The sequence below is a fragment of the Alligator sinensis genome, unplaced genomic scaffold, assembly GCF_000455745.1.
Source record: "Alligator sinensis unplaced genomic scaffold, ASM45574v1 scaffold351_1, whole genome shotgun sequence".
Classification (NCBI taxonomy): domain Eukaryota; kingdom Metazoa; phylum Chordata; order Crocodylia; family Alligatoridae; genus Alligator; species Alligator sinensis.
In genome coordinates, this window is record NW_005842790.1 from 49328 (window position 1) to 68034 (window position 18707).

General features: G+C 40.3%; 1 protein-coding gene across 1 annotated transcript in view; it reads left to right on the forward strand.

Annotated features, from left to right (window-relative positions):
- The window catches only part of STAT1 (signal transducer and activator of transcription 1), a 33110-nt gene extending 15640 nt beyond the window's left edge, over nt 1-17470 (forward strand). Inside the window, exons 9-23 of the mRNA XM_014525351.2 lie at nt 599-691; nt 2207-2266; nt 3598-3627; nt 3713-3806; nt 5123-5164; nt 5879-5962; nt 6580-6678; nt 7236-7371; nt 8676-8731; nt 10473-10567; nt 13216-13355; nt 14623-14808; nt 15435-15510; nt 16322-16424; nt 17252-17470. Coding sequence (XP_014380837.1) covers nt 599-691; nt 2207-2266; nt 3598-3627; nt 3713-3806; nt 5123-5164; nt 5879-5962; nt 6580-6678; nt 7236-7371; nt 8676-8731; nt 10473-10567; nt 13216-13355; nt 14623-14808; nt 15435-15510; nt 16322-16424; nt 17252-17275 — 1318 coding nt within the window. The 3' untranslated portion in view covers nt 17276-17470. The remainder of the gene's footprint in view (nt 1-598; nt 692-2206; nt 2267-3597; nt 3628-3712; nt 3807-5122; nt 5165-5878; nt 5963-6579; nt 6679-7235; nt 7372-8675; nt 8732-10472; nt 10568-13215; nt 13356-14622; nt 14809-15434; nt 15511-16321; nt 16425-17251) is intronic.
- Nucleotides 17471-18707: the final 1237 nt, after the last annotated feature.

Consider the following 18707-nt stretch of genomic DNA (forward strand, 5'->3'; position numbering starts at 1 on the left):
ATACCAACCAGTTGTTTTTGGCCAGTGTTGTTACACTGCTTCCAGTACCTTTATTAGTTCACTCAAAAATAATCCTGGTAGCTCTATTCAGCTACACATTATGCAACGAAGACATACCCTTAAGAACTTAGTGATTCCTGATGGCTTTGATATAACTAATTAATGGAATGACACTTTTGATTTACATAACATTTTATTTCAAAATTGCCATGTTAAAAAGATATCTGATGAATAAATAGATTGGAAGTGCATATTACATCAGTTTACTGTCACAACATTAAAATCCAACTTATTTACAACACACAATTTCTGTTTTGTCCTAAAGTAGTGTTATGAAGTTTGTAATAAAAATATCTTACTAAAGGTCAAGGTCTGCTGGCTACCCCTGGATATTTCTCCTTGTCAATTCCACAGCCCTGCAGCAGTTTTTAGTCCTAACTGTGCCTGCTTTTTCCTCAGATCTGAAGAAGAATGAACTGCATTTGAAAGCTTGTCTAAATCTATCCCCATCATACAGTTGTTCCAGTAAAATATATCACCCACAAAAATCCTTGCCTTTACTAAAGATCAAAATGTCCATGGCTTGTTCTTCCTGCAGTTCTTTTGTGGTAGAACGACAGCCTTGCATGCCAACTCATCCGCAGAGGCCATTAGTCCTGAAGACTGGAGTACAATTTACAGTAAAACTGAGGTAATTTTATTTTTATTATAAGCCTATTATCTTACCAGCTTCCTGTTGCCAAAAGAGATGCAAAAAATCTTACACTTTGGGCTAATTGTCCAGAAATAAAATACAATGGGGTATTCTGTGATAGAGACATGGCTCTGGCTACGTTTTCTTACAAATTTTAATTTCTCCGTCTGTATGCTCAACTCTGTATAGTCTTCTGGTTAGGAACTAAGCAGGGATTCCATTCAGAACACACTAACTATAGTCATTTGTTGAGGTCCTGGTACCAAGTGAGATGAAGGTATAAGCTACGTGTCCTTCAGGCTGCTTTCATATGTGGAGGAATGATCTTATATTAATACAAGCTCGCCATAAAGCCCAACATTGTAATCACCTGTTTGCACAAGTGCAATACATTAAGGAGCAAAAACCTATCCCTTCCTCTGGTATAATTGTCATTTTATGTATTTTATATTTAATGAGTCTCTGATTGCACCTGTATGTATCTCCTTCCCCCTTCACTCCCCCCGGCTGCAAATCTCACCATTTCAGCGCTCCTTTTAGTTTGCTTTGAAGTTGGCTAATAATCCATGTGCTTACACTTTGTTTAGAATAAGTGTTTGCTTATAAACACATTTTTCAAGGGGGAATAATAGTCTCTTCCCTTCAATGACAGGTGACAGTGTTCCCCTTAGCTTAGCTTCAGAGTTCTTATCTATTCTGTGGTCCTTGGCAATAAAGTCTCCCTGTAAAATTCTTACCCAGAAGCTGATGCCAAAGGGAACAGAGACTGGGGAAATGTTCTCTATAAGGAGTCAAGGCATAGATCCCATTCTGTGCCAGGGCCTCTTGTTTCACCTCACCTTGGGTTTCAGCATTAGGTGGACGGTGAAACTGCCAACATATAGTGCACTAGAACTGGATTCCAAGCTCCTGCTTGGCAGGTGGGGTCTGATTTGCAAACTACATATTTAGTAATTGCAGATTATTTGTAGGGCTTTTAGAGTCTAGGGGCAGGCACTTTGCTGTTCAAAGCAGAAAGCAAAACAAAAACTAGAACCATATTTGAAGGCAACTTCTTGATGGGCAGTATTCAGTCTTTCAGAATCAGATTCACGCTTCTGTTGAAGTTATTGGAAAATTTCTTTTGACTTCAAATGGAAGTGGTATTGGAGTTGCACATGAAAAGTAATTTCAGGTGGGGAAGGCAAATCAAGTCAGAGATTGGTCATGTTTGGCTTATTGACTTCAAAAGGAAGTTGTAGATTAAAAAGCCTCTTTGGGTGGGCCTGCAGTATACAGTGTAATATCAAGTTTGGATACACAGGCTAGCTTTGAATGAACCAGAAGCAGCATGGCCACATTAACTTAGCCTGGGCTCACTTACAGTACATCCATACTGCTTCATTGAGAGTTGCCTTGGATATCTTTAAATAGCACTACATGTGAGATAGATCTGCCTTCTTTTCATTATCAATGTAAAGAGAAGCTCTGTTTTGCAGTTACAGTCAGTCATTTGTATTTATTTCTTTCCAGACTGCTGGTGAAACTACAGGAGTTGAATTATAATTTGAAAGTGAAAGTCTTATTTGATAAGTATGTTGCATATTTTTTCAGATCTTGCATATGTTTGTGGTCCCAATAGATGAAAGAAGAAATAGATATTCCTAACATGCACCCTCTGGTACTCAGCAGGTTACCTGGGGTGGAGTAAGGGAAGCTGGGACCAGCAACTATGCTGGCCCCAGCAGCTTTACTTGGGGGCCAGGGAAGCTGCAGCCATGTCGCTCCACATGTCCTGATTTTTTTCTGTGCAGGTTTTTTTGACCCCCAAACCCCACAAAACCTCCCACTGCAAAGTAGCAGTGCAAGAAATGCCTGAATACTGCACAGCCACACTCATCTGGATGCAGCCATGGTGTTTTCCCCCTATATTTTTATTTCTCAACTTTAGCAGACAAGGCATTCTTTTTGGGAGAATATACAAGAATGAACTTTTAAGAAAAAACTTTTTGATTTATCTAGGTGTGAAAAATTCCCCACACTTAACTTTTAGACACATTTAACTGGCCAAACCCTACTTGAAATAATTGAATACTATTTCCAACTCCAAATATTCAGAAATCAGGCCCAAAAAATCATGAAGTTGTGCAATCGCCTACCCTGGAAATCTTCAATAGGAGACTGGATAGTCATCTTGCTGGGGTCACTTGACCCTAGTTGTCTTTTCTGCCTAGTGCAGGGGGCTGGACCCGATAATCTTCCGAGGTCCCTTTCAGCCTTACAATCTATGAATCTTACAAATCATGATTTTTACAAATTTGAGTTCTTACCCTCTTTCTAGCTGTTTACAAGGTGTTCAGGCTTTCCTGCACAGTCATGAGGGCTAGAAATGAACTTAAAAGGAAAGCTGAGATTCATACATAATAACTTGACTCAGGAGGCCTAGGGTGTTAAGACAAATACCAAACAGAATTCATAAAATCACATGAGTGATTTGGCATAGCTAAAGACTTGGCAAAATCGATGCAAGTGAAATAGTAAGTTCTAACCCCATTTTCAAGCACTTCACACTGCTTTGAATGCAAGTAACTCATTAGCTATCTGTATAGTAGTCCAGTAACACGGTTTACCAACAGCATAGTACAATTTCATTATAAAGCTATCTTAGAAAAACCTGTGCTTTAGTAAAGTATTTGGTGTAGTATGACATATTTTTAATTTGGCGTTCATTTTGCTTAAACAAATGTGACACCTGATTATGCATTTTTTTTGTTTCACAAAACTTTGGAAAAAAGACACATTAATGTTTTTCACAAAGTCTTTTCACAGTTCAGTTATTGCTGTCACTTACAAGAATGAGGGGAAAGAAATGTGTGTATGCATTTAATTTTTGGAACTTAAGAGTTCTGAATCTTTTTTTGCAGAGATGTGAATGAGAAGAACACAGTGAAAGGGTATGTGACATCCACACGTTTCTCTATTTTTAATAGGGGTAACAGTTTAATGAGCAGTCTCATAATTCTTCTGCTCTTTTTGTAGATTCAGAAAATTTAACATTTTGGGAACAAATACAAAAGTAATGAACATGGAAGAATCTACCAATGGAAGTCTAGCAGCAGAATTCAGACATTTGGTAAGGGACACATTAATTCCCCACATCTCTTGGCATTTTAGATGACCATGAGGGACCTTTTTAATCTCTTAAATCAGGCTGTCTTAACTTCTAAGTGCCAGGGGCCCCCTAGGCATGCATGATGCATGGGCACCACTCCCCTACCCCCACCCCACACACTCCCCTGCCCACACTGCTGCTTGGGATGGGGGCAGACAGCAGAAGCCAGAGGAGGGAGCAATGTGGGGGAGTGGAAGCCACATAGAAGCCTGGGGGCTGTGACTTAACTTCTCACAGATCACAACTGGTCCCAAGGCGCCAGTTAGACAGTTCTGTCCTAAGTCATTGTTTGTCACAGATCTTCCTTTAAGTACAGAAGTCACTGATTACATACTTACTCATTGTTAATGCCTCCTGCTTAAATGGTCTCAAGTAGCCAAGTAACTTCTACATATGGAGTTTTCCCACCAGCTTTAATGAAAGCAAGGTTGGTTCATAATCTTAGCAATGATTACTGTACTGGAAAGCTTTTACTCCCATATGGCCTAGAATAAGTGCTTCTAAGGAACTGTAGTAAGGTAGCAGTTTCTGGGATTAAAATGAGGAAACAAGGATTGTTGCAGTAATGGTTGGTCAGAATATGCCAGGCAGAGAAGAGCTTTTGAAATGGTTCCACAGAGGGCTCTTGAAGCACTGGCCAAGTCAACAGTTGAATTGTCTAGGAAAGGGGCTGTTACAGAGCGCTCCAAACATCTAGCAGAGGAAATAACCGCATTGTTATACTGTTTTGAGAAGGCTGGTATCATCACATCTGAAGAGGAATCAAATGCTCATTTAACCTAATTAATTTTGGGATCCTTCCCCCCTGCATATCTGGGGCACTGACAGTGGTACAGAGTTTACTGATATTCTCCTTGACTAATTATCTTCCACTCTAAAATTATAAGCCATTATTAAATAGGTGGGATAAACTTAATAAATAACTGTTTTGCTTGCCTGTAGTCCCTTTAAGGAAGGACTCTTGCGCACAGTTGTAACAGCAAAACAGCATGGTATGGCATTTGTTCAGGCTGTACTTTTCTAAGCCAAATGCTTAATAAAGATATAGTCGGTAGTAAAACAGAATCAGTCTATGGTCTGATTGTCTGGCTTTTACAACTGGAAGCTAAGTGGGATCAGACGCTAATGCAGCAGATTCATAACCAGTTAAGCAGAATGGACTGTGCAAACACTACTCAGTTAATGTAAACTTACATTCACTTGTTTTTATCTTCTGATTTGCAAGTCACTTTTTCAAATGCAGCTGTTATTTATTTGCAAATCTCTCTTGTCTGCAGCAATTAAAAGAACAAAAAAATGCAGGAAACAGAACTAATGAGGTAAGTAACACCAACTTTCTCTCTTTTGGTGTAATTTTGATATAAAGATAGGGATTAAATGCCTGTTAATAGGCCAGACCATCCAGTCCCAGGAGGAAGCCTGCAAGGGAAGATTCACAAGCTAGAAATTCACAGAAAGTGAACTGAAGGGCATGGGAGACTCCTTACTTTCTAGAAGGTGGAATTGTAGAGTAGAGCCAAGTTAAAGAACATCAGTGTAACATTTGCCAGAGCGGGTGACCTGTAGAAAGTGCACTGATTTTTAAAGTTTAGATCAGTGGTGCTCAACCTTTTTGCCCAACAACAGGCCAGATGGGTCCAGTCCATCCGCAGGCCCGATCCAGCCGATGGTCCTGATCCAGTGCCTGGGGTGGGCTCAGTTGCACCCTATCCAGTCATGCGGAGGGAGGCAGGGAGGTAGCAGCTCAGCCCTAACTGGGTCCTATGGGGAGAAGGGGGCTTGACACAGCCCCAGCCCAGCCCCATGTGGGGGTTGAGGAGGGGAGGGGGCATGGTCCAGCCCCAACCCAACCACACAGGTAAGAGGTTGTGACCTGCCTGAAACATTCTTTGGACTAACACTGACAGTAATTTCATAATTATCCAACATTAGGGAAATGAGAAAATTTACCAAATTGTTTTCTGTACAGTATCAAGTAGGATAATGGGCATTGCTACAAAGCATAGCAGCTTAATTCTTTTTTTTTTTTTAAGGGGCCTCTCATTGTAACAGAAGAACTTCATTCTCTGAGCTTTGAGACTCAGCTATGTCAGCCTGGATTGGTAGTAGATCTAGAGGTATGGTTATCTGTTAGATGAGACTGAATCAGTTCTTAGTACCTCATTTGCACAGAGAGTCCAAATAATGTTAAAGTAGTAAGTATTTTTCTCATGAGTTTGTTTTCTAGCTATAGTGACAGTCTGTAGCAAGGTCACTGCTTAGAGCAATAGTACTTCACATTTTTTAGTCTTTCCAATCCTAGCATTGAACACTGGATCTTAAAAACCCATTAGGACCAAATCAGCTCCACAGCATAGCATTCGAATACATCATGCAGCTGCCTTCTTTTGAGAACTGAAGGTTGCTTAGTTGCAGGCAATCTCCAAAGAAAGCCAACTGTCCTTCCTATAAATTTCAACCCAAGAAGGAATGTTTTGGAAAGTTACATGCAAAAATAGGCAATAGCAAAGAAAACTTTTTGTAAATATAATTATAGCACTCCACCAACACTTAACTACAGTCCTTCATACTAGTCAGGTTTGAGGTGTTTTGTCCCCGTCCCCCACTATATTATTGTTTATGTTTTCCTGATACTACATTATTGTGTCTGCTACTGTGTAGATGTTTACATTGTAACATATTCAAGAGTATATCTGTATGCCACATTATTTGAAAGAAGTGTCTCTATTTTTAGACCGCATCCCTTCCTATTGTTGTGATTTCAAACGTGAGCCAGCTTCCAAGTGGATGGGCTTCTATTTTGTGGTACAACATGCTGACTAGTGAAACCAAGGTACTTATAAAGCACTTCCTTTTATTTAAGGGCCTCAACGTAAGATAAAATTTGAAGATTCTTTGAATGACGTATTAAGCCTATTGCATAATTTCAATGGTTGTCTTTTCATGGAAATGTACAATATTTTATAGAATCGTATCTTGCTCAGAGGTTCACTTATTTTCAGACCAGGAATTTTTGTATTGGTTTTTGACTTTTTACAAGGCAGAAAATTTTGCATGATCCTTTCTGTTGTCACATTTTCCAGCTGTATTATCAGATCTTTGTTTCTTTTCCTTCCTATATTAGTTACCTATTCAGAAATAAAATCCACTCTACCTAAGTAACATTAGGGTTCTATTCTGTAAGATTAAACCCATATCTTGCTCTTCCGTGGAGGAGAACTCATTGCAAACTGCTTTTCCTTGGCTAGCAGAAACTATTATATATATATATTGAAATTGTTGTTTTATTTTCAAACTTCATATTTATTTATGCAAATTCAGTACCTTTTATAAGAAGGTACTTTCAGGGTAAATTGCATGTGTTAATACTCTGCATTTGTTTTGCTATAGACCTTGTCCTTCTTTCTGAATCCAGCTTGTGCAAGATGGTCTCAGCTTTCTGAAGTTCTGAGTTGGCAGTTTTCATCTGTAACAAAACGGGGACTTAATGCAGATCAGTTGAGCATGCTGGGGGAGAAACTACTTGGTATGGTCATCAGACAGTATTTCCTATTATATATAAACTTTATGTTCTTTCTTTTTACTTTTAAGTAACTAGATGATTTCTTTCACTGTTGGAGCTAGGTATCTCTTACTGCTGGGCAACAAATGGAATGAACTTTCACACTACTATGATCTTAAGTTCCCTTTTTCATGAAGAAAGTTCAGTTTTTGTAAACAACTCAGAATCATGTTGGATGTTTAATTTGTAATTCTTTTTGCAAATATCAGCTATAAATGCATTACAGTCAAACTTATCCACCCGCCACTATTTTGTGCTAGATTTTAATAGCTAAACTAGTGGTTCTTATTCTTTTTAGGATCACAGCATCCCACCACTGCCACCTTTTTTGATTGTGGTAGCATCCCAGCTGAGAATCAGTGTTGGTTGTGCCTGAGTTCGACTCAAAGCTTCTCAGATGGGTTCTGCTGCCTCCAACTGAAATTGCCCGTGCTTGCTGCACATCCAGCCTGGGAAGGGCTGTGCCATGTACACATACTCTGCCTTGATTAGGGCTCTCTAATCATCCTAAAGCAGGCAGGAGTTGCCTCAGGATGTGCCACCCCCTTATGCTTCTCCCAGGAACAGAAGCAGATGGATCAGTTCCACCCACACCTGTTTGTTTCCAGAAGGAACATAGGGGGTGCTGGCAAAGAAGATCTACACAGCACAAGGCAGCTTTCTATCAAGTGTCCTTAACTGTTCACTTTCTTTACTTCCCCCCACTTAAGCAATGAGAAGATTGGTCCACTTCCCTAATCCTTTTTCAGATGTTGTACTTAAAGCTGGATGAATGCTTGTTTAATTAAATATTTGTTTAATTAACAAGGTCTGTACCATAAAGATAAAGGATGACTTGGTCTTTATATATAGTTTGCAGAGGACAGGCAACCAGTAATTAGAGTACCCTGAGACCCCTTTGCCATAAATGAGAGTCATTTCTAAAAGACGGACATTTTTTGAAACAAGGTGTACATGATTCTAATAGAGAATCGTGTAGTTTACACCAAGCTTGGAAGTCAGGGGATCTGATATTTGTGGCTGTGACGTGTTTTCTGTGTGACCAAGGATGCTACAGTGTTAGAGTGTATAGATTTAGGCCCAGTATTATTTGTGAGAAAACAGAAATAATGGGACAAATCCTCCTCTCTCTACTCAGCAAATACTCAGCCAGATATTTAGAAATAGATGCATTTCCATGTTTGCTTCACCTTCACTTAATCTTGAGCTTAATTGTTACTTCTGAGTATCAACACTGTTGGGTAAAATCAGTTTCCTATGTTGTTTAGGTCCAACAAGTGGAAGCTCCCTTGATGGCTACATTCCTTGGACCAAATTTTGCAAGGTAGGTAATATGTTCAAGTTAACTAGTGAAGACAAAAACAGCATCTTTGCTCATTTAAGAATTCCTTAGGGTGATCATTTCTTTGAGTTGAGGTGCTAAGCAGGCTAATGTTTAGGTAACAGGGTAATATTTTAAGTTATGGCTGGCTCATAAGCCATATGAAGAGAAATTGCACTGCTAATCTGTGTACATCTTTTAAACAGACTGTATCTATTTCCGTAGGAGGCATCTAGAGCAGTGTTTCTCAACCTCTGTGTCGCAAGATATATTTGCGATTGTTGTATATGCAACAGTCATGAACAAACTTTAAAAATGGTTTCTCCTTTAAAGGAGAAAAAATGTAGGAAACCATGGTTTTTCCCCTTGCAGGCTGGCAGAGTTCCAGCCTGCAAGGGGCTGCATGAGCCCCGCCATGCTCCATACACACTCCCTTGCCTCCATACCCACCCCGGGGAGCACTGAGATCTGGGGGTTGGGGATAATGGGTTTGTAGTGAGGAGCACTGGGTTGGGATTGGCCATCAATGTTTACAAATGGGTCTTGGTACAAAAGAGGTTGAGAACCATTGATCTAGAGCACAGAATAGGCATTTTTGTACTTTTATGTTACATTGAATACATGCATCATAGCCTGTTAATCTGCTGTTACTGGCTTTTATTCCAGCACTCTGTGAATCCCCACATGAGGAAACTCAGTAGTTAAACAAAAGAGTGAAATTCTCCAGTTTACTTGTCATGAAAAGTGCTAAGTGGACTGGAACAGATCAGTGGTGCACACTACAAATTGCTTCCCAGACCCAGGGAAGGCCCCAGCAGAGTAGTTGAGAGGATCCTAGTAGATGGGAGGGGGTGGGGGAGGTGGAAACGGGACACAAAAACAAACAAACAAACAAAAAATCCCACAAGATCCTGGATTTCTGTCCCTGCCCTCTCCAATCCCCAACCATCCAATTGCCACTGTATCTATAAAGGTAACATAAGAGTTCTTTAAAATCCTTTCTATTCGTTAGGGTTTAAACACAGCACACAGGCACTTAAACTAATAGTTGATTTCTGGTACCCAAGAAGGAAGTAGGTAGAGGACAAAAGCAATAAAATAAAATAAAGCCCAGAGAGAATGATAAGAAGGTGCCCTTAGCTGAATAGCTTGTCAGCACTGTCACCAGGGCTGGTTACTAACCCAAGTTAAAGCAGACTTGTGGTCGAATCTGTTCCCCTGCAGAAAGACCAGCTACCTGTGGTTAAAGCACCAATGTTGAGTCAGTGATTGGCTGTGTTTTGATGGGAGCCACATGAGGGGCACAACCAAGAACTTATGTCGTAACTCTGCAGTGAAGATTAACTGCAACATAGTTTGAACTGGCCAGGTGGTGCCTGAGCCTGCCACCCCTACAGGCAGCTATCTCCTGTTCCCATGCCATGCAGATCAGCTTTGGATAGTACTATTATATGCTCTTCATCCCCAGCAGCATCTCTCCTCCTACCATATGGGGAAGCTTGAGGTATTTGGGATGAGGGGAAAGGAAGAGAAGGAGACAGAAAAAGAAAGCAAGAGCAGTGGGAAAAAAAGGATAAACAAATTGTAAAGTGTGTAAAGAGAACAAATGTGTCAGGGTGGGAGAAGAACAGAAAGGAAAAAAAATGTGGAAGGAGAGAGGTAGTAGGAACTGCATCAGGATGTGGGCACGAAGATTGCAGCACAATCAATACTGGTTATAAGTTATTTGGGTCTTGCATTTCAGGAAAATATAAGCGATAAAAATTTTCCCTTCTGGTTGTGGATTGAGGGAATCCTTGAACTTATTAAGAAGCACCTTCTCTGCCTCTGGAACGATGGGTAAGAATCTGAAATGGAGTTAATGAAAATTGTTAGGTGATGTCACAAACCTATGGACACATTTATGGAGACAGTTGTGCTCAAAATAAGTGGGACTCAAACTGGGCAAGTAGGCTAGTTCTCGAACCCACGAGGAGACAGATGGACCCTTTGCATGTTAGCTGAAGCAGAGTTACATGAAAATTCAGTGACTGAATGCATTTTATTGCCTCCAGCGGCAAAGGACAGAATAATTTCACATCAAATGAAATAGCACTACCTGTTCAGTCCTTTGCACTATGAACTTTCATCACAGCCAGAAACAGAACTGGTTGCTTACACAAGCTGGAGTATAGCAAGTTAAGACAGAGGGGATCTCTTACAACAGAGGTTGTCCATCTTTTTTAATAAGGGTACCCCCCGGCAGCCGGATGTGGAGCAGGTGGGACGGGGGCAGGGAGGGCTGGAGGGGGTGGCATGCGGTCGGATGCGGAGCGGCAGCAGCATGGGTTGGTGGGTGGCCGTGGCAGCTACAGCCATGTGCAAACTCTCCCTCACGCCCCACGTCCAACCGGCCTCATACCCTCAGTTGACAACCCTTGTCTTGCATCATTTCCCTGTATCTGAAAATCTTGCATTTGTGGGCTACCTGTAGGTGGCAGCAGCTGAATTTATTGGTATTCTGAGAATTCAATGACGTGGAGTCCAACTCCAAAGACTAATCTTCACTGATTAAATGATTAAAATATTAAGTAATAAAGCTCTTTTCCAAGCTCTTCTTAATAAAGCTGAAAACCAGTTCCATTCTCCTTTTTATCCTGGTTTAGTAAACCTTGGATTCCACTATTGCTAATGTCACATATGTAGTCATTTCAGTAATAAAAAATGCCCATTGCCCAAAGCAAGCTAAAATGAGGTCTTAATCCTGTACTTCAGCTGTCAGTTCAAATTCAGACTTATTTTTAGAGTCTTGCAAACAGCTCGTGGTTTTATTCTGGGAAACCTTCATGATTTAAAATAGCAAAGTAGGAACATTTTGAAACTGTCCTTGCTTTCACTAGTTATTTATTGATTGTGCCAAAAAATGTTCTTACCATGTTAGATAGTTATTTTGGGGTGGTACCTTTTTGCAAGGGAATACTGCTTTACAGATCTAATAAGCACGAGTCAGGAATTTTATGGATCCGAGCTTTGATTGAATAGGATGCTTAAGCACATAAGTAACAGAATTTTCCATGCATTTCAAAATAGGTCAATACTTCAGTACCTTGTTGAATAGGGCCCAGAATTTACAGGAACAGAGTCAAGTTTTACATGTTCTCATCTCCGTGTTCTGTCTAATACTATACACAGCTCTGCTCTGGCAGCTTCCCTCAAAATTACCCATCCAAATGCTCACAGTAAACATGGCTGACATCTTAACTCTGTTTTGCTACAGACAGATATTCAAACTGATGATCCACATCCACTAATGGGTCCAGATTTTCCTAACTGTTCAGTTCCTACTTGGATATAATAATAGAAACTGCTGGCTGCAGAGGGGGTTTTTTTGTTTGGGGTTTGTTTTTTTGGGGGGTGGGGGGGTTGTTTTTTGTTTTTTTAAGATTTAGCCATATGGCTCAGCTCCCTCACACACACCCCTCCCCCAAAAATGAAAATATAAATTTAAGTACATTGGATAAAATCTTTGCCCCTTTGAAGTTCATAAAATGTTGCTGCTGACTTGAGGGAAACTAGGTGTTTATCTTTTGAATGTGGAGTTCCATTTCAGTACAATAATAAAGAAAAACATTTTGTAGATATCCGGCTCTTGAACAGCATTTTATTTCCTCCCAGTCTTCCGTTTCCATCTCTGCTCAGCTCTTTAATTAAAAAGCAAATTAAAGGACCCTTTGTTTCCATTTAACCTGAGTACTGTCTGGTAACAAAAGGTTTACAAGAAAAGAAATATAGGTTTGGAAAACCAGCCAAAGGGTTTAAAATGTTTACTAGCATTTTTAGGAATCCCAATAACAAAGTTACTTAAGGAATGAGATAGTAACCACTTGGACTGATGAGGGGGTATAAATTAGACTGCCAGACATTTAATGTTTTGGTTTTTTTTTTTAAGCTGATGAACTCTAATTGCATATGCATAGCACCTATATCAATATAGCAAAAACTGAAATAGCATTTTTCATAGATCAAGTTGAAAGTTGCCAGACAAGTGATTGAGAGTTGTAATCAGAGACACCTTTGTCAGAGTAACCAAGAGCATCCAAAACAGCTGTGTATTTACGGACAAAAAAAAAAAAAAAAAAAAAAAGATTTCTGCTAGCTATTAACTTTCTTTAGATGGGTATTTGTATGAAGAAAGAGAAAGGGCTCAGAGTAATTTTGACCTCCTCCTTGAATAAAAAGCATTTTTGGGGGGAGGTTGTATTTCAGTGTTTTGGAAAGGTCTTTAACACTTTTGCTTTTGATCTGCTGGAAAAACATGGGCAACATGTTTTCCAGCACCACAAAAATTACTTCTTACATTTTTATATTGTTGGTGTTGTTAAAAAGACACGCATAATATTCTTCTATTAATAAACCAATTGGACAGATTCCATGCTTAGTTATGAGGTATACTTCAAATTCTTCATTTCAATGTTAACTTTATAATGTTTTTCTCTTCAATACCACAGCTGCATCATGGGCTTTATCAGTAAGGAAAGGGAGCGTGCACTGTTAAAGGACCAGAGGCCAGGGACATTTTTACTGAGATTTAGTGAAAGTAGCAGAGAAGGAGCTATCACTTTTACATGGGTAGAAGGATCCCCAAATGGTGAGTACAGAGATTGATCTTGGTTTTACAATGTAGGTAACAAATTCAAGTTAAAAATTCTTAGTCTTGTGTCTCTTTCACATAGGAAGACCCTGACAGCACGTAAAATCCATCACCTGGCCATGCAGATAACAAGTTCATATAATAATAAGCCATAGCTAATGCATGCTGAACATGCTTTAACCAGTATAGCCGATATACCCAAAAGTCCACCGCTTTCATACTTCAGCAGGGACTGGCAGCTTCTCCAATAGTATCCTTTTGTAGGAAACTAATTCCAAAATCCTCATCCCACTACATACTGCTTTCTTCCCAACATGCACATTCCACTTCCCTCCATACTCCTGCACTGGTTTACTTCTGATTTTATCTTCTGCTGAACATTCCATCTTTATCCATAGCAAATCTGTAACTTCTTCCCCCAGGGTCCCATTCCCTATCCCCCACCATATTCTTTTTTCTCCAGGCTGACCACCTAATTTTCCACACTTCACTAGCAACCCCCAATACCTGTCTTCTAGCAGATTGAAGAAAAAGATGCCATGCAGCTCAGCTCAGCAGCCTGCCTAGCCAAACTCTGACTCTCCTCCTCACTCACAAATCCACCAACCAAGGTAGCCGAGACAAGTCAGGATCTTCACTAAGTACAAAAAGAAGTTTCTCTGCATCCTCCTGTATACTGTAGGACAGCTCAGGCCCTTCAGGCAGGAAGCTAGAGTTATAGCTCCTGACTGAGACCAACAACTATAAACAGCTGATAGAAGAATTTGCCAAGTGTTCCTGCCCCCCCCCCTGCCTTCCCCTCCTCAGCTTACCCAGCCAGAACTTTAAGCTTCCCAGTGGGTCCCCTCCTTAACAACACTTGGGGGTGTTTGGGTCAAATAAAGTAGTACATTAAGTGATGTGAATGGCATGTTATCTGAAAAGGCAGAGAAGAGCCACCTCTGGTGAATTTCAGTGCAGTTTAATTAATCAGTGTGATTGATTACAATCCCTTTCTAGGGGTGAAGATAAGTTAACACAAGCTGGGACTAAACATGTGGAAGGAGCTTTTGTTGCTTATATTTTTGTTTTATTCTTTCCTTCCTAAAGCTCTACTTGCTTGGAAAATAAAAAATTGCAAATCTGGTAAATCAGGTTTAATTCCAAAAGGCTCTTCCTTCAGCTGAGGCTCTCCAAATATGTAAGCTTAGCTGTGCTTTTTCTTTGCATCTTACACTATACTTTTGGAACACCTATAGAATCCACCTTCTTCCTTTTTCTCTAGAACCTCAGTTCCATTCAGTAGAACCTTATACCAAGAAGGAGCTCTCAGCTGTTACATTTCCTGATATAATTCGCAATTACAAAGTGATGGCAGCTGAAAACATTCCTGAAAATCCACTGAGATTTCTCTACCCAAATATTCCCAAAGACAACGCCTTTGGGAAATACTATTCCAGACCCAAGGAGAGTAAGTAATATCAATTACTTGTTTTCATTAGAGTCCTGAAGTATTGACACATTTGTCATTGAAGCACTGGTGTATCAGATAAGTTCTGCCATGCAGTTAAATGATTGAACTTTACCTTCAGAGTTTTAAACCAGATGTGGTTTAAAAGGCCCTGTCTGTTAACATAGAATCCAATAAATTGAAAAATGGGCACTTGTCGGCATCAGGTCATGCAACTGTCTGTGAGTCAGTAATATTTTGCCATGATCCTGTAATTATAAGCTGGGGACTGTAGTTAGTTTCCCAGATATGAAGCTGGCACTTGTATGGAGCTGCTGTGACTTCAGTAGCTACACAAAGTAGTAGTGGGCTAAGAGAATCAGGGACATGCTTTTTCGTCTTGTCTTTACTGTTTGCTGACTTGGGTGCTATCACATGCACAAAGAAAGCCAACAGGAAATGCAGAGAAAGTCTGTCTCCTTATCTTTTAGTTCTAGCACTTGTAATCGTTATTAATAGTGACTGCAAAAATTAATATTTGGGTTTTTTGTTCTATGTCTTTAATTCATAATGTTCTTTCACGAAGTGAAAAACCTGCTAAAGTGAGATTTTATTTGTCTGGGGGTTTTTTGCTTGGTTTTTTTTAGCCTCAGAGCCTATGGATTTGGATGGCCCCAGAGGACATGGATACATAAAGACTGAATTAATTTCTGTTTCTGAAGTGTAAGTTTACATAGAAGCATTGGATTTTCAAAAAACTGATTGTGTGTTCCACAGTCAATCAGTATATTTTAAGTGTTAAGAAATGCATATGAATTACTCCCACCCCCTTCACACACTTTTCTAAGCCCAACAGATAGAACAACACCAAATCTTGTCCAGGTACAATTAAGAAGTCAACCGTATAGTAGCAAACAGTGAGGAAGCCTTTGTAGTATATTTATGGTTGCTCCCATATTTGAATGCATGTGAAAATTAACTACTCGGGTCATAACTTGTCTTTAGAAGATAAGGGTGTATCCCAGTACTGGCTGTAAAGCCCCACTTGTTTTGCAGAGTAAAACATGCTGTCTCAGCGTGCAGTTAAGTGCTAGCAGCTGGGCATTCTTAGTAGAAGGCCCTCATTTGTGAAAAATTCTTGCTCTAATAGTCATTCATTTTCTAGAGATCCAGGAGTGCAAGTGTCAGTATTTACCTGAAGACTTTATTAGTACTGTGCACAGGCATGCGCACTAGTTCTGTGCTAGTAGAATCTATTGCAGAAGTTTGGCAACCTACAACTCACCTGTGTAGTGTAACTGCAGTAACGGCCACGTGAGGTCTTCATAATTTTACTGGATGACCCATTCCTGTAATACCTACATGTTTTTTAAAATGAATGAGACCCCTTTATACAAGGGGCATCATGCTTAGAAATGAATTCGGGTAAATAGAAGAGTTTGACATGGGAAACGATAGTGTATCGGTGCTGCTAATTGATTAGAATTAACGTTAACCCAGTGAAAGTTTGTCACTTCTCTTCTTTCCATTCTAGTCACCCTTCCCGACTCCAGACAACAGAAAACCTCTTACCCATGTCTCCGGAGGAATTTGATGAGGTCTCTCGAATTGTGAGCCCTGCAGAAATTGACACTGTGGTGCGTATTATGATGACAAATTCTAAGGCCTGGGGTATCATTTGCCTTTTAAAAGGCTTTTTTAATAATCTTGTCATAATATTGCATATTTTTTAAATGTTCTGAATATAAACTGCTCTCCCAGAATGAGTTGCCCCTTAAGAGGAAATTGGGGAAATCCAATTGCCTTTACTTTCAATCTAGGCCTACTTGTTCCTTTTTAAACACAGTATATGGATTTGAGTTCTAAGTAAAAAGCTGTGTTCACAATACTTGATATCCAAATATAAGACATGAAGTTTCATGGAGGTCTAGAATTATGTTCCCTTTTTTGTGCATTTTACTTTATGTAAAGCCAAATAAAAAGAGTATATGGGTAGATCATGGAAAAGAAAATTACCATGCCAATTAATAGACCAGGACTCATAGTTCTTCTCATCAGACAGATAATATGCGACTAAACTAGCACAGCTTTCTTGATCTTGTGGTAGGCTTGATGCTGAGAGATCTGAATCTCCTCTTTGCAAACTGAAATGGGCATATTCTTTTTGTTAGTTGAGCACGTAATTGTTGAGTATTGGGAAGGTTTATTTCAAAGCATGATCCTAACTCGCCTCTCAACCTTTACTTTTAATGTTACCCAAGAATTCTGATACCAGAATCCAATGCTGAATTAAAAAATAGCAGCCATGGTATTCCCAATACTGTCACCCCATGAAAATATAAGTGCTTAGCCCTTCAGTGCCTCTTTACCTTTCTAACATGCTATAAAACTGCTTCTTTCCCAAGCTTTTTGTGACTGATTTTAAGTTGCTTACTCAAACTAAGCTGCTTCTCTTTCTTTACAGATGTGTTCAGCATATTCAGCTTAGAAGTTATGGGCCTCTCTATAGCTGTGGGCACCAAAATGGCCCCACAATAGGCCAGCCTTTTTATGTGCCACTTGGAAGAAGAATTCCTCAAGAACTCCACCATCAAACCCTTATTATACTTAAGATATATCGATGATATCTTCATCATTTGGACTCAAAACCGACAATCTCTCATTGTTGAATTTCTGATGGAACTCAGTCACCATCCCTCCATCCAACTTTCTCTAAAATACTCCAGCACCAACATCTCCTTTTTAGACACAATGATCAGTATCCAGAATGATAAAATTCAGACCACATTATACAAGAAACCCACAGACCAACATACATATCTGCACAGAACCAGCAATCGCCCTAAACACACCAAAAAAGCTGCGATACCAAGCCTTCAGATACCACCGAATTTGCACTGAAGAGAACACCCGGGGTTGCCACCTCACCAGTCTTAAAAAAGCTTTCACCAAAGGACACTCCTCCAGAGAGAGAGATGGCACGTTTGAAAGAGCCACCTGGATACCACATGAAGAACTGCTGCAGTACAGAAGAAAACCCCCCACAAATCGCACACCGCTGGTTATGACATATCACCCCTCCCTCGAACCCGTACGGAAAATCCTTAAACAATTGCAACCCGTACTAGAAAGAGATCGTATTCTTAAAAAGATCTTCCCAGAGCCACCCATCCTAGCCTTCAAACAAGCACCGAACCTCGCTAACCTCATCATCAGAAGCAAACTTCTGGGTTACACCCAAGGGTACTCAGGGAGCTGGCGAGCATCATAGCTCAGCCCCTGGCACAGATCTTTGAGAGCTCTTGGCTCCCTGGTGAAGTGCCCGATGATTGGAAGAGGGCCAATGTCATGCCTATCTTCAAGAAAGGGAGGAAAGTAGATCCAGCAAACTACAGGTCCATCAGCCTGACCTCTATCCTGGGGAAGGTCTTGGAAAAGATTATCAAGGAGGCCATCCTTAACAGACTAGCTGAAGGCAATATCCTGAGGGATACCCAGCATGGGTTTGTTCCGGGTAGGTCTTGCTTGACCAATCTCATTTCCTTTTATGACCAGGTGACCTATCACCTGGACAAGGGGGAAGAGATCATCGTTGTATACCTTGACTTTAAAAAAGCCTTCTATCTGGTGTTCCACAATCACCTCTTGGCTAAACTAGCTAACTGCGGCCTCGATGTCACCACGATCCGCTGGCTGGGGAATTGGCTCCGCAGTAGGACCCAGAGGCTGGTGGTCGACGGGAACCAATTGTTTTGGTGCGCTGTGACCAGTGGGGTCCCTCAAGGCTCTGTCCTAGGGCCTATACTATTTAACATTTTCATCAATGATGTGGACATTGGTGTCAGAAGCGGACTGGCCAAGTTTGCTGATGACACCAAACTCTGGGGTAAAGCATCCACACCTGAGGACAGGAGGGTGAT